Source organism: Cimex lectularius, unplaced genomic scaffold (assembly GCF_000648675.2).
Source record: "Cimex lectularius strain Harlan isolate CLEC.00 unplaced genomic scaffold, Clec_2.1 scaffold90, whole genome shotgun sequence".
NCBI classification, from domain to species: Eukaryota; Metazoa; Arthropoda; class Insecta; order Hemiptera; family Cimicidae; genus Cimex; species Cimex lectularius.
The window spans coordinates 1,132,833-1,147,321 of NW_019392684.1; the positions used below are offsets into that span (position 1 = coordinate 1,132,833).

The following is a 14,489-nucleotide window of genomic DNA, read 5'->3' on the forward strand; positions in this document are numbered from 1 at the left end:
AAAAAAGTCTTAAGCATGGATGCTGAGGAAAAGATCAGATATCTTGGTTTATTTGTTTAATAGACTAATCACCACGTAATCCTGTCGAAGGACACGCGGAATCGCAATTCTGGGAAAAATGAGCAACAAATGTTTAACGGGCCCTGTCCAATTAATCGAGGAGAACAAAGAAGGAACAGGAGAGCCCCCACCCGCCCCAGGTTTTCCAGCTCGTAGACTGAAAGAGAGGGGTATCGATATATAGGGGTTCCCGCAGGCCCTTGGCTTAGTTTTGTGTGTCGTGTGAGACTTCATTCTCTATCCCCATAACTCACCGGTAAGTGATTATGAAGAGACTGACCGAGCGATTTCATTTTGCCCAATGTAGCTGTGGAAAATGACAAATTGAAAAATATTCGCCCATTTCTAAAAGATATTTCACGCGCACCCTGTCTTAAAACGAATCTCATATTTCATACGGGCTTAAATCGTAATACATTTTTTCCTCTTAAATCGAACTCACTTCCGAAGGTTATTCTTTATTATTATTGTATATTGTACTTGATCATTTACAATTTCGCTTAATAAACTGTCAAGTTCGGTTGCAAATGAGTAAGTATGCAAAATAAACAAAAAACGTGTAATTTTTTAAAACAAAATCGTTTGTACGAGGTACATATATCGCTATGAGCTGTAAAATTGAAATTTTCCTTTAAGAAAAAGCACATTCTTCATAAACATAGCAGCTGACAGACAGAAAGATAGGTAATATATATACATAAATCAAAGGGACAAACGTAAAGATAGCAAGTGAAAGAGAAAGAAAGCAAGTACAAAAAATGAGAAAGTGAGAGAGAGAAAAAGAGTAGCAAAAGCAAAGAGAGAGGGGAAAGGAAAAATTGACAAACCGACCGAAAAGAGAAGAAGAGTGAGACAAAGTTAGTTCTCAGTTAAAAAATAGTTTTAAATTATAATTACACCACACATTTATTTTCACTTATTTAGAAAACTTTTGAATAAATGACTTTTTGAATAATTTTTATTGTTTGCATGGAAAGTAGCTAGTTTTAAACTTTGTTTAATATTCTTTATTGCTTTTTGTTATATTTTTCGGCATAAATGTAACATGGGAGTGAAACAAATTTCATTTTTTGACAATTAAATTTATATACTAGGGTTTTTTTTTATTAGAAATTTGGTCGTTGCTGGTCATTTTGGTCAACCTACCCTCGCCGGATTGGTCTGTCAGACGCCTTTCTACTTAATGTCTGTGTTAGGTTATTATTGACATTTTATGCTGAAGAAGCGAATGAAAATTATAAGAAGCAAAAACGCTTCTATGAGGCCGAAACAATGAGGATAGGCAGATTAAAATGAATAAAAACGACCAAGCACCAGGTTTATAAATGCGAGTCTGTTGACACCACCCCGAAGACCACATCGAAAATCTCGCAATTTTTGTTTTTCTTAGGCTATAAACTATACATGTAATAGTTTAATACATTCATAAAATATATAAGTAAATATTTTTTAAATAGTTTTACCTTTTCTGTTACATTTTTCTTCCGTTCTTTTCGCTAAACTGAAGTTTTGATATAAAATCACTTTTGAAATATTCAAATTTCATTTTAAAGCCCTGCAATTCCTTCGATTTCTCACCCTGCTTAACCTAACTGTGTTAGTTAAATGAAAAATAAGTTGAAAAAGAGCAATAAATCGAAATTCAAAATTTGCCAATTTTGAACAATTTTTAAACTTCCAAGCAGACTACCAATAAGACTGAATATATTTGGTACCTACCTCGTTGAACAAAATTAGGTGTTTTTACACGATTTTTCCTCTAGATTCTGAAAAGTTAAATATTTATATATTATACAGGGTGCTGCCTCACTATAAAACAACATTCAAACATTGCAGTATATCAATATATTTTTTTCCATGAAGTTCGCTGGTCCGCTTATCTCGGGCTTCTCATTAATTTATATATTCCCAAGTTCCTCCAAGTTGAGTTTAAGCTACCTCCGATGGTTGATTGATTTTGAAATAAAAATTAGTAAAAATCTTAAGGCAAAATTTTAATATCTAGAAAAAAATCTAATTTGACTGTAGATTTTTTAAAGTTTTAACTCAAATTTCTTTACAAAAATCGTTTTTAGCTAAGCATTCGTTTTTAAATTTAGTTAAAATTATAAATATAATATCAGGTATTGTTTGTATAGTTATATCCATTGTGATATTCTTGATGTATGAAGCATATGATATGACGTATGATGAAGCAAGCAAAATTTCCTTTTCTGACTGAAAAAATCGGCAAAAACCAAATTCCATTGGGAAAGTTTTACAGATTTAAATTTTAAAATATGTTTCGTCTGCTCTAATTCCATCAGCCTTGTGTATCACATTCTAATACTTTTCAAGTTCTCCTTTCACTCTGAATAAAGAACTGCACTATTTCCAACGACTAAAACAATATTTTTCGAAACTGAAAACTAAAAAACCATTTTCGACTCAGGTGATGGAAGTTTTATAGAAATGTGGAGTTAGATACTTTGAGATTTTTTATAATTACTATAATTGCTCTGTTGTAATTATAATAACTGATTTTTTTTAAGTTGTCAAAATTTTATCTTTTGCTTAAATAATTATACATAAATAAGTTTATTATTTGTACCGCAATATGTACAATAATAATTTTTTGGTGTACGAACGAAAAAAGAAGAATGTGTACATGAAACGTGTTGCAAGATCTATGATGTCGCAATTTAACTCGCCTACTAGTCAAACGGCCTTTCGCAATTTATTTAATTTTCAATTTATACGCATGTTGATTCTTTAAAAGTGGATTGACAAGTACGAATAAAATTCTGCTGAAATCAACCGATTATTTTTTTAACACAATCTGTGTATTTGGAAAGTAGTTTACGATTTGTTGACTAATTATGTTAATTTGAAATTAATTCATAATTATTTCTTACGGTATAATGAAAGTTCTATTAAAATTACTTCTTTTTTTTTTAATTGAACCGGTGGGCGCTAAAACAAATTTCTTAATTGCATAAGGAAATCGTAATGATCGGTTTACAAGCACTCTTTTATGACTTTTTATAATTATACCGGTTTGAAATTTTCTAAGCATTTCCCCCTTTCGGTCCTCAGACGTATAATTAAATTGGCGATTACTCCACCTCGACAAAATAAAGTATAATCGGTTTTTTTTAACGACGGACTTTGGAGGACGCTTGAGAGGCGAGGGTTGTGTAAAATTGGGTTAAGCGTATCGCATGCACCTGAGAACTTTTCCCCGCCGTCTGAGGGCCGGTCCCGTCTAGTCTGGAAAGGTGAGATCACCTCGGTGATATAAGGGTGAACCGGTTCGATTGCGTAAAGGTGAGAACGTTTTACTCGCGGGGATCTGGAACTGTAATTTTTTTCCTCGTTTGCCTTTTTAATCTTGACTTATTCTCATCTGGACATTTTTTTAAAAATATTTATCTATTGATTGATTTATTTGCAGAGATGCGTGCACTGTTGGCTGTGGCCGGAGTCGCCCTCCTCTACGTGGCTGTTTGGGCCGCCGAAACGAAGGACGCTGAAGAAAGGCCTAAAACTTTTACCAGGCTCATCCCAGCTGATGTCCTCAGAGGTAAAACATCTTTAACAGTTAAATAAAAAAATGTTTCCAAATATATTATTTATTTAAAAAACAATTTATAATTAAAAATAATAGTTGGCGTTAACTACTTAAGGTCTTCAACAAAATCCTGCCTCTGCCTGACATTTTAAACTATGTCGCGTAAAATCACGATGCATCCTTTATAAAAAATGCATAAAATCCTTTAGTGCATATTTTCTACATCAGCATACTTCAAACAGTATAAAACTTTCCCAAAAACTAGGGCACAAGTCATATCCAGCAGAACTGGTCTGCTCAATCTCGCTGATCAATTCTGCTATTTGACCAACAGTTTTTCTTTGTTGAAATTTTTATTAGAATTGTTTAATTTTACAGCCATAAGGATTTGACGTATGCCAGATTTTAATTTTATGGCTTTTAGAGAATATCAACTTAACCGATATTTTGAAGTTGTTTTCTTAACATTTCCAGAACAAATTAGCAATTTTTCCCAAAAAGCGGCCGGACAGGAGGTCATTATTGGATAATCGTGAGAAAACCATCATGCCACAGGGGAAATCCGGGATCGCGTGACGAAGTCGTTCAACTTGGGACGATTTTCTCTATAGGAGAGAATTGCGGTTTGACATTGGATTTTTAGAGGTCCACCCACTCACTCCTTTTGTGAAGATGAAAGGGCGAAGGTTGGCCAGTTCCCGATTCGGTTGGTAGGCCAAGCGATCACCTTCCAGTTTTCAGTTGCACAAGACAACTCACATCTAATAAACCGAGGCTGTAACAGCCTTTGTCCCCTTTAAGGTGTCTCTTTTTTTTTATTAATCTAACAGAAAAAAAGCAAGGTCGTAATTCATTTCTAAAGATATTTGGACGAGGGAAACTGGCCTTTAGAAAATCTGGACCGGTCCGCCCTCGGATTTTCATTAGCATGCCGTCTCACCTAATTCTATTACCGTCGACTTGACTCTCTATACCTTTTTTGTTTCTTTCACGAGTCCCTTGTGCCAAAACCAATCCTTGCGTAACTCAGCCGATGATGATAAGAAAAAGGCATGAACAATCTCTCAACTTCCATAGATTTGGGGACAGTTACGTACTTGAACATACAAGCTTGCCTGGAGAAAAATTCAAATAAAAAAATAAACTACACAAACTTCATGTGTCCGACCTCGGCACTTTTTCACTAAGTTATGCAGCCTTCAGTCATAACAGATTACCATCCCACATGGCACATGTACTAAATCAAGCTGACGGACCAGAAAACTGCTGTTGCGATGTTGTCTATCGCCGATGCTGATCATGTCCTTTTAGTACCTTTTCAGGAAAAGAGATTAATTGTACGAAGTCATGGTCCAACAAGGGGTACCGTTGCCCACAAAAAATGTCTATAATATTAACGAAAACGTCAAATTTACAATTACTACAGAATGTCCTATAATACTGACGTCCCTTTATAAAAGAAAAAAATAATTAAATAATTACTTTAAAAGGATAACTACATATATGCATTATACTTCTAATATGTTACAAAAATCTAATACAAACATAATTAAGTGTGATATTTAATGACCGTTATGCAATGATTATTTGGAGATCGTGAGATGCGGTCTGGTGTGACGTAAGTTTTAGAAAAACATTTTCTTTATCGTGCCAACGTTTCGATCTTTATTGAGATTATCATCAGGGCTCAAAGTGTTTGTTTTCCGTGTAGATGTGTCATTCTTGTCACAGTGGACTCTCAAGAACGACAGACAAGAACACATCTACATGGATAACAAACACTTTGAGCTCTGAAGATGATCTCATTAAAGATCGAAACGTCGCACGATAAAGAAAATGTTTTTGTAAAACTACGTCACGATCTCCAAATAAACATAATTAAGTTACGCAGAATATTTATTGTTGTTGTTAATGTATCAATTTATAACTATTTATTTCTAAATTTTTATATATATTTACATATAAAATAAATTTTGTTTTAATATATTAAATAAAAATTAAGCACAAGCGAAAATCAATATAAAAAAATAGAAAATGGTCTGAAGAAGATATGAACAGTACAATAACAAATCTTCTAGCATTATAAATTAATATCTTAAAGCAGCAACAAAATAATAAACAGCAGGATAATGAAACTTGGTTGGAAGATAAAAAATTATAATCTTGTGCCACAGGTTTAGGCATTGATAATATAAACTTATTGTCAAAGTCAAAAGAATTGGCCTGGAGATATCATTAACATTTAAAAATTTTCAACTAAGCCTTTAAAAATCATTTTTAAAAAATCTGGATTAAATATAAACTAAAAATTAAAACCCCCCTATTTTTTCAACATTAAAAAAAAATATTTACATAAATAATTTTTCATATTTCTACTTAAAATATAATTGCATTTATTATTTTTGTTTACAGATTTCCCTGGTATGTGTTTTGCATCGACTAAGTGTGCAACAATCGAACCAGGCCACACCTGGGACTTGTCTCCCTTCTGCGGTCGTTCGACCTGCGTCAAATCCGAAAAGGACGGCAAGTTGTTGGAACTTGTCGAAGACTGCGGGCCTCTCCCCAAGAGCAACCCGAAATGCAAGCTCTCCGAGAAGACAAACAAGACGGCTCCTTTCCCCGCTTGTTGCCCGACCTTCGATTGCGAACCCGGTGTCAAATTAGAATACCCAGAAATCCCAACTCCTCCACCAGCAGCAGCTAAGGCTTAAGCTTCCTGTGATACACCTACCAACTCTTTCTCATATGTAATATCCTTTGTTATTCCATTAATACAAAATTTGTTTTTACATTGACTTGAAAATTTTACAGTCAATTTTATAGTCTTTTTTGTGCTACTGAAAATTCCTTTATTTATGTATATGTTTACTTTTTCTTTTTTTTCTTTTTTTTTAGTTGTGATTTAAGGGTTTATTTAAATTTTGTCATATTTTTTATCTTGTCAAAACACAATGAGATGCACTTATAAACGGAAAGCCTGAATAAATGTTATTAATAATTTTTTGTAAATTATTTGGACCTAAGGTAATGTCAAAAATTGTGTATACTGAATTTATTGTAAATTTTTTGACTAAATAAACAAACTATAAATCTCAAATACAATTTGTTTTGTTCATCATTGATGTTCGAAAAAATGAATCAACTTTTTTCCCCAAAATTGTCGGTTCATCATAACAAGAAAAATATCTGCTAAAAGTCACACAGCACTACAAAATACTCGTCATGTACTTGTGGAGCCTCGGGCATCAACGGCTGAAGGCCCCCTCCCAACGTTGGAAGTACTCAGTAGTTCTCTTTGGTTCGAGACGCTGAAAGAAAGGAAACCTTTGTCGCAAATCCATTTCAAACAGAAAATCATTCTTTTTTTTATATGCCATTACAGTGGTGAGCCTTTTAAGTCATTATTTTTCATGCATATTTTTTCATTAAATCTTTTTTTTTGTGCTTAAGTGTGTGAAAAGATCTTTTCTTGTGTCCTCTTTTTCTAATTGGTTATTTGATTTACCCAAACTACTGCGTTATTACACAAATTTACTTTGATTGAATTGGGTTTGAAGACAATTGGAAGTGAACCACGTTATTATCCTAGAACTAAACTTCCAATGTACAGTGGGTATCTAAAAGTATGTTTTCATCAAGCCCCTTCACCTGAAGCATTTATCCAATTAAACCCTTTTTTTCCCCTCCTTGAGGCAGATATCCCAGGGCTCATATGAAAAATCTGAGCCAAAATATTATATTTTATTGCCTATCATGTTCCTTAATTCTAATAAATTGCATATGTAATATGCAATTAATAATTAATTAGTAATTATTTAATAAAATATTTTTTGAAAACATAAAAAAATGACCAAATCAAATAGTTGGAACGTGTTTCTCATCATTAATATCTTCAGTGATTTAAAGTCATTAATCATCTTTGGTCAAACCAACAGCATTATCATGATAGTATATCATACATCATGATGTTTCATGTTCTGGCATGGTTAAAACCTTACTAAAAAAATTTTAAATAACCTATTTTTTTTTTAAAATGTAAAGGTTGAATGTCAGTGGAAAAAGTTATTAGAAATTATGCAGAGCTTATTACAATTATAAATATATTTATTAAACTATATCCCCTAAATTAAATTTCATGTTAGACCCCAATAAATAAGATATAAACTGGGATATTAACAGGTTACAATTATGTTGTTTCTTGCCTTTTTTTCTGTTTTTAATAAAAAGGAACTAAACAGCCATTACAAAATTCTGATGCATTATCTCTTAAAATATATACAAATATCTAAAACAATAAATAATTTTTTTTTCTTTAAACATAATTATAACATTACATATATATATAACTTAGTATTTCACACTTCACCAATTTTTTGTATAAAATATTTACATGAGAAAATATAAATTTGTCTTTGCCATTGAACAATATTGGCATTATAATAATGAAACGTATATTTTTTTCTTTTTTTGATTGAAATATTGACGTATGAGGCTCGGTACTTCAAGTCTTGAAACGATCTGTGAATATTTTATCTCTGTGTTCCTGGCTAAGAATGGGGCTGAGAACAGCTGATAACTCTTTAATTCTGCGTTTAAACCTCCCTGAGTCTCTCCCTAGCATTTCCCAATCTCCTTTCCTGGCCGCCCGGTGGGCATAATCCCAGACGATTATTTTCCTTACGCTAGGTTTCCCTTCTGCAAATCTAACCTGGAAAATAATAAACAGAGAAAGATATTTAGTTCGGCAAAAAAACTGAGAACTGTCATATAGACAAATGTCTTGCTGTAACAACATTTAAGTATAATATAAAATAGAACTCTCCTACAAGTACACAATATATTTAAAATTTCACTTCATTTCTTCTATCAGTAAAAATAAAAATTGATTTGAAACATTTTAAAACTACACGAATTTTCAGAGGATATGCAATATCAAAATCAAGGCTGCAGCATGTATGTATACCCAGCACTAATCTAAAGCTGGGTTTCCACTGTGTGAAACTCACTCGCGCAACTGTTCTGCGAAATTGTGGATACCTAGCCGAGACTGCAAAACTTTTTGTGCGCATCAAAGAGTTTTGCGTTGTTTGTTTCTCTCCATGTAAACGCACTTGTCTCCAGAATGAAAATGAGCCATGAGGACTACATCTGAATTACTCGAATGTATCACAGCTACCGATGTTTGTAGGATGGTAAACATAAAACTCATCATATCAGGAACAATATCATCCTCATGCATGAAAGTAAATGTGATCAAAATGGAACAAAGAAAAAAAGTACAACAATAAGTATCGCCATGATAGCAAACGGTGTTGCAGTAGTTGGTGCAGTTACAAACGGCATGCTTCTCTCGCACAAACAGATAGCTCACCTTGTTTCGTGTCTAGGTTGTGAAATGTTTTGCCTCGTGGAAATGGTTAACCCGAGACAGTGTTTTGCAAGTGATTCTCATGTTTAGTTGCACGAGTGATTTTTTCTGTAATGGGAACCCAGCTTCACAAAGTTTCTAATATGTCTAACAAACTTTTGAAAGAGTTCATGAAGGAAGCACAAAACAGCCTAAATAAAAAGAAAAATTACATGGGCAAAAGATAAAATTCAACTAGTGATTTATTGGTCTGGTGCAAAAATAATGCACGTTTAGAAAAGGCAGTCAAAACTATCTTTAATTTGTATAAAATAAAGAAAATTTATTTGAAATATTTTTCATCACAATCTATACATCTTTGCCAAGTGTAATAAGAGCTTTTATTCCACTGACATAAAAATCTATTTTTTGACTCACAATAATCTCTTGGAAGTTTTCGGCTTCACCACATCCTCTAAAAATTTTATCCCTCAAGAAATGATCAAAATGCCTAAAAAATTGGAAGTCCGAGAGGTCGGGTGAATATGGAGGGTGCGGTAAGGTTTTATATCCTATCCTAAGTGTGGCCTGGCGTTATCGTGAAGAAGAATCAGCCCCTTATGGTTTACCACTGTTGGACAGAAATGTTGCAGTTTCCCGTGCATTTTGTCAATTTCTTGGCAATATTTCTCTGCTGTGATAGTTTCACCATTATTCAGAAAATTGTAGTGAACAACCCCAGCAGTACACAACCAAACAATCACTATAACCTTTTTGACTGCAGATTTGGTCTCAAAAAGTGTTTTGGTCATCCTTTTCCACCCACTAATCTGTACACCTCCTGTTATCGTACAAAATCCATTTCTCATCGCACATGATGATTCGATCGAGAAATGGATCATTATGTGGCACAACAGAAGAAGAAGGCCTTCGGTTAGATCGTGCGGTACCCACTTGTCAAGCTTCTTTACTTTATCAATTAGTCCCAGATGGTGAACGGTTGAGCGGTCAACACTGAGCTCTTCCACACTTTCTCGTGTTGTTTTATGTGAATTTTCTTCAATCAATGTTTTGAGTTGGTTGTCATCCACCAACAGAAGGCCTACTGCGACTTTCCTCCTTCGAGATCAAAATCTCCAAGACAAAATATCTGAAACCATCGCTGCACCGTGCATTCACTAATGATTCTCTCCTCCCAAACTGTATTAATGTCATGTGCAGTTTGGGCCACACTTCGCCCAAGTTTAAATTTGTACAAATAAATTTGAATCTAGTTTGGACATATTTAATTTTGCAGATTGTTACTCTTATAAAATTCAATATAAACTTAAAAAATTTCAATTAATTATGTTTTTATGTAAGATCTTGGTTGAGATGAAAAAGCTAATGTTACGAGAGGGATTCACCTTTGGCTGTGGGTTTGAATCCCACTCGTGACACTAGCTTTTTCATCTCAACCAAGACCTTATATAAAAAGAATAATTAATTGAAAGAAGTATAATTTGGTCAATTAGACCAATAAACATAAATGGATTAATAAACTAAAATGTTTTGCACAAAAGATGACAAATTATTTATGATTATCCATAAAGTAGATGTTTTGATTTGGCTTTGTTTATATGAGAAGTGCCTACAAAAATAAAACAAATTTTCCAAACTTGCGTTAATTTTGCAGCAACCCAAATAAGGACTAATCTTAGAGGTTTCTAATATATCTAATAGACATTTCAAAGAATTCTTGAAGGAAGCAAAAAAACAGTCTAAATAAAAAGAAAACAAAATATATGGGCAAAAGATAGAATTCAACCAGTGATTTAAATAACTTTGGAGACATTAGTTAATCATCAATAAGAGAATATCTTGGAGACAATATCAGGGAATATCTTAGGGAATTTTTCTCAGCGTGTAGGAAAAGATAGGTTGGAATTAAGAAGATTTGTATGACCTGAAAAATTAAGACTAATACTGTTTGTGCCTGGGACAATAGACTGTATGATGATGAAATTAAATTTAAAATCCGAAATCCGGGAACCACATGAAATTTTATCACTAGACAATCAATTTAATAAAATATTCAATCCATTCACCAGGGCAGTTCAACAACAACTGAACTGGTCTGAATAAAAGACTAAAATCTTCTGTTTTCACCAAGATGTTTGATTCTATTCTTGCTGAAGCCCTAAGCATGGCTTTTCGATCATATTTTAACTCAATCAGCATTAAAATATGCTGATACCTTCTTAATGGGTAGATCCACTAGTACCAATTTATTTCATTATGATGATTTTCTTGTTAATTCCTTTGAGAATCGAAATAGAGTTCACGCTGTATATACAAATTTGTCTAAAGCCTTCGATAGAGTTAATATAGATATTCTTCTGTTTAAGTTGAAAATCCTTGGAGTAGGTGATCCTTTGTTATCCTAAATCAAATCATTTCTATCTAGTCGTTCTTTCTCTGTTCTCATTAATAACTCAGCATCAGAAAAGATTTCATCATTTTCTGGTGAACCTCAGGGTTCTTACTCTGGGCCATATTATTTCTTGTTTATTTCAATGATGTCTGTAGAAATTCAAGGATTGTAAGTTTTCTTTATTGACAGATGATAAGAAAAATTTTAACTCCTTGTTTTCTGCTCTCGATTGTGTTAGTTTACAGGGGAAACTTGACTGCTTCATTAATTGGGGTGAGCAGAATCGTCTTCCTTTGAATAGTAACAAATGCAAGGTAATTGAATTTACTAAAAATATCCTACATCATGACTTTGATTGTTTTGATTATTTCGTTGATGGGCAGTGATTAGAAGAGGTTGACACTATTTCTGACCTTGGTGTCGTTTTCAACAGAAAGGGTAATTTCAGTGACCATATCAAACAAATTCGAGGTAAGGCTCTATGCAATCTTGGTTTTATAACTAGGTTTTTAGGAGATTTGAAAAATATCTTGGCAGTTAAAATATTACAATCCGGAATACGTGTGTTGTGCTGTCCCCTTTCCAAGCTAGTGAGATTAACAACTTAGAAAAAATACAAAGGAAAGCAACCAGGATAATGGCCTTCAGATTTGGTCTTGCAAATCTAAATTACTTGGAAAGATTGAACTGGCTTGGTCTGGAGTCGCTTAGCACCCGCCATCGTATTTCTGCTGAGCTCATTTGGGGTTGGGAATTGTGGATGGGACTCTTGATATCCAGAACTTTTATTTATCACTTATGATAAACTAAAACTATAATAAAAATAAGTTCTATCACTTATTTATCATTTATGTGTGCCTCAACGAACACTAAGGAACCATAAATTGTTCCTTGTCCCACATTGCAGAACAGAATATGGACTGAATTCCCCTCTACCGAGGTTAATGAGATTGCTGAATTGTTATTCCAATGAAATAGATGTATTTCACAATTCCTTGCACGTAGTTATAGTTAAACTAAAACAAATACATGGGGCATCGATGGCCGCAACAGTTTAGGCGTTGACACGGCACTCATCACTGTAAGGTAAAGGTCCTGGGTTCGAATCCAGCGGCCCTGCACTCGAACCCGACATACTTACAAATGAGCTTTTTTCAAAAACACCGGCACCCCGAAGGTTGATATAACCTCTGCTGTTGCAAACCCTCGTAAAAAAAGAAAGAAAAAACATGCCATAAATCTTTAAGCCATGTGTTTTTGTTATTATTGTTAATTACTCATTTGTTTCTTTTTGTTATTATGTGCTTGTTTTTACTACTCCTATTACAGATTCATTCTGTTGGAGTTATAAATGTTATAAATAAAAACTATAATAAAAAAATGTGGATTGACCGAGACCGACTGACTGGTCCCTGTCTTAGGGATAAGTTTTAGTGTTAAAATAAGAACAAATTAGGGTAAACGATGGAAGGGAACAAAGGTGCAAATCTGAAGGGGCGACCACCCAGACGGGAACGACGTGACGTCCCCCTCAAATCTGTCAAACATAACTTTGGAATAATTACCCAGGTGGACAGATAGATAAGAATGTCGAAGGGTGTGGCAGACCCCGGCTGGACCCACGTCCTGTTTCCACGAACCTGGAGGACATAAAGTAGCAATAGTTGGACAACTGATCAAATAAATAACTATCGTCTAGTTATTTAGTGCTGAAGGGTTGCCACACGGTCAAAAATATGTAGACACGTGGGACATCATAAATTGGGTCTTCGCCGGCCCACCCGCGGCATGGGAACTACACCGTGTCCGGTAGAGAAGCTGATATAAAAGGGATGACTGGGAAATCAAAAGTCAGTCTAAACCAGAGACTCACCCCCAGTCAAGACCAAGGACAGTTGACTCCAAGAGTCAATCCGGAAGAGAAGCAGCCACACTCAGACTGGGATTCAACAAGAGGACTCAGCCAGCCAGAGCCAGCGAGGACCAGCCATTGTGACCCATCAAGCCAAGTCAAAGGTCAAGAGAAAAGATGCTGGACATTTATCGTGGCGAGCGTCGTTTGGGGTCAGTCCCTTTGTTGATAGACTCATCCCAGATTTAGAGTTGTGGCCGACTTGTAGATTAATTAATATTCTGTGGTTCGGGTACCGTTAAGAGACGGAATTGTGTACGATAAATGTTGATGAATATGCTCTCTGGTTTATTGATTTCTAGAACCTTACCTTCCCCTACACAAGAATAAGTAGCGACGCGCTTACGTCGACTCATCTTTTGTTGCTTAGAGAAAAGCAAGCGAATATTGAGAGATTATTCAGCCGCCGTGCCATCGTCCACTTACACTTTGAATTCATACAGGGAGCAGCAGAGGTTGGAAAGAGAATGGTAGGACCTGGTCAAATGGTTGGTCAATGAATTTAAGAAATAGTCGGAATGAACTTACCACAAGAAAAAAAAGACGAAAAGATTTTGAGGGACAGGTCATCAAAATGATAATTTGAGATATTGTGTGTTTGATTATCCTTGTCTCCCTATGCTTGCTGGTTTTGTTTGCCACCAGGACCACAAATGATGTTGTACTCATTTTATGCTGGTTTAAAAAAAAATCCAAAATCAGAATCAAACAATCTCCTCTAACCATCCTTTTATTTCCATCACATTTTCCAGTTCAAGTCAGCACAAGTATGATTTTCTTTCAATTTTATTTATTCTAATACTATTTATTATTAGTAACTTAATTTTATATTTACCTAACTAATCAAGGATGAGTGAATTTTATTTACTGACACAGCCAGCAAGCAACTTATCCCATCAATGTCCAAACTCAAAAATTAAGAGGGTTCGAAAGCTTCAAAAGTGGGATCATTGGTTTTAATAAAAATTATTTTTGTTAATACTAGGTCAAAAAATATTAGACACTGTCCGAGCATTCTTGCCAATGGATCCTAGGAGCCAAGAATTTTTTTAAGAGTAATTTAAATAATTGTTTAAATATGTTTTTCTGACTTTATTAAGTATGTATTTCAACGTTATTATTTATTACAAGATTTGTTTTGTTGTATTTAATTTAGGGTAAGAAAAAAATAATATTAAATGTGATTAGATATATAAAAAGCGAG

The 14,489-nt window shown here is 34.1% G+C and overlaps 1 protein-coding gene across 1 annotated transcript; it reads left to right on the plus strand.

Annotated features, from left to right (window-relative positions):
• Positions 1 to 209: 209 nt before the first annotated feature.
• LOC106672154 lies at positions 210 to 6,613 on the plus strand. The gene is made up of 3 exons (XM_014403348.2): positions 210 to 316; positions 3,494 to 3,622; positions 6,023 to 6,613. Exons 2-3 carry the CDS (start codon positions 3,496 to 3,498, stop codon positions 6,322 to 6,324), a joined length of 429 nt encoding a protein of 142 aa, XP_014258834.1. The 5' UTR covers positions 210 to 316; positions 3,494 to 3,495; the 3' UTR covers positions 6,325 to 6,613.
• The last annotated feature ends 7,876 nt before the right edge of the window (positions 6,614 to 14,489 follow it).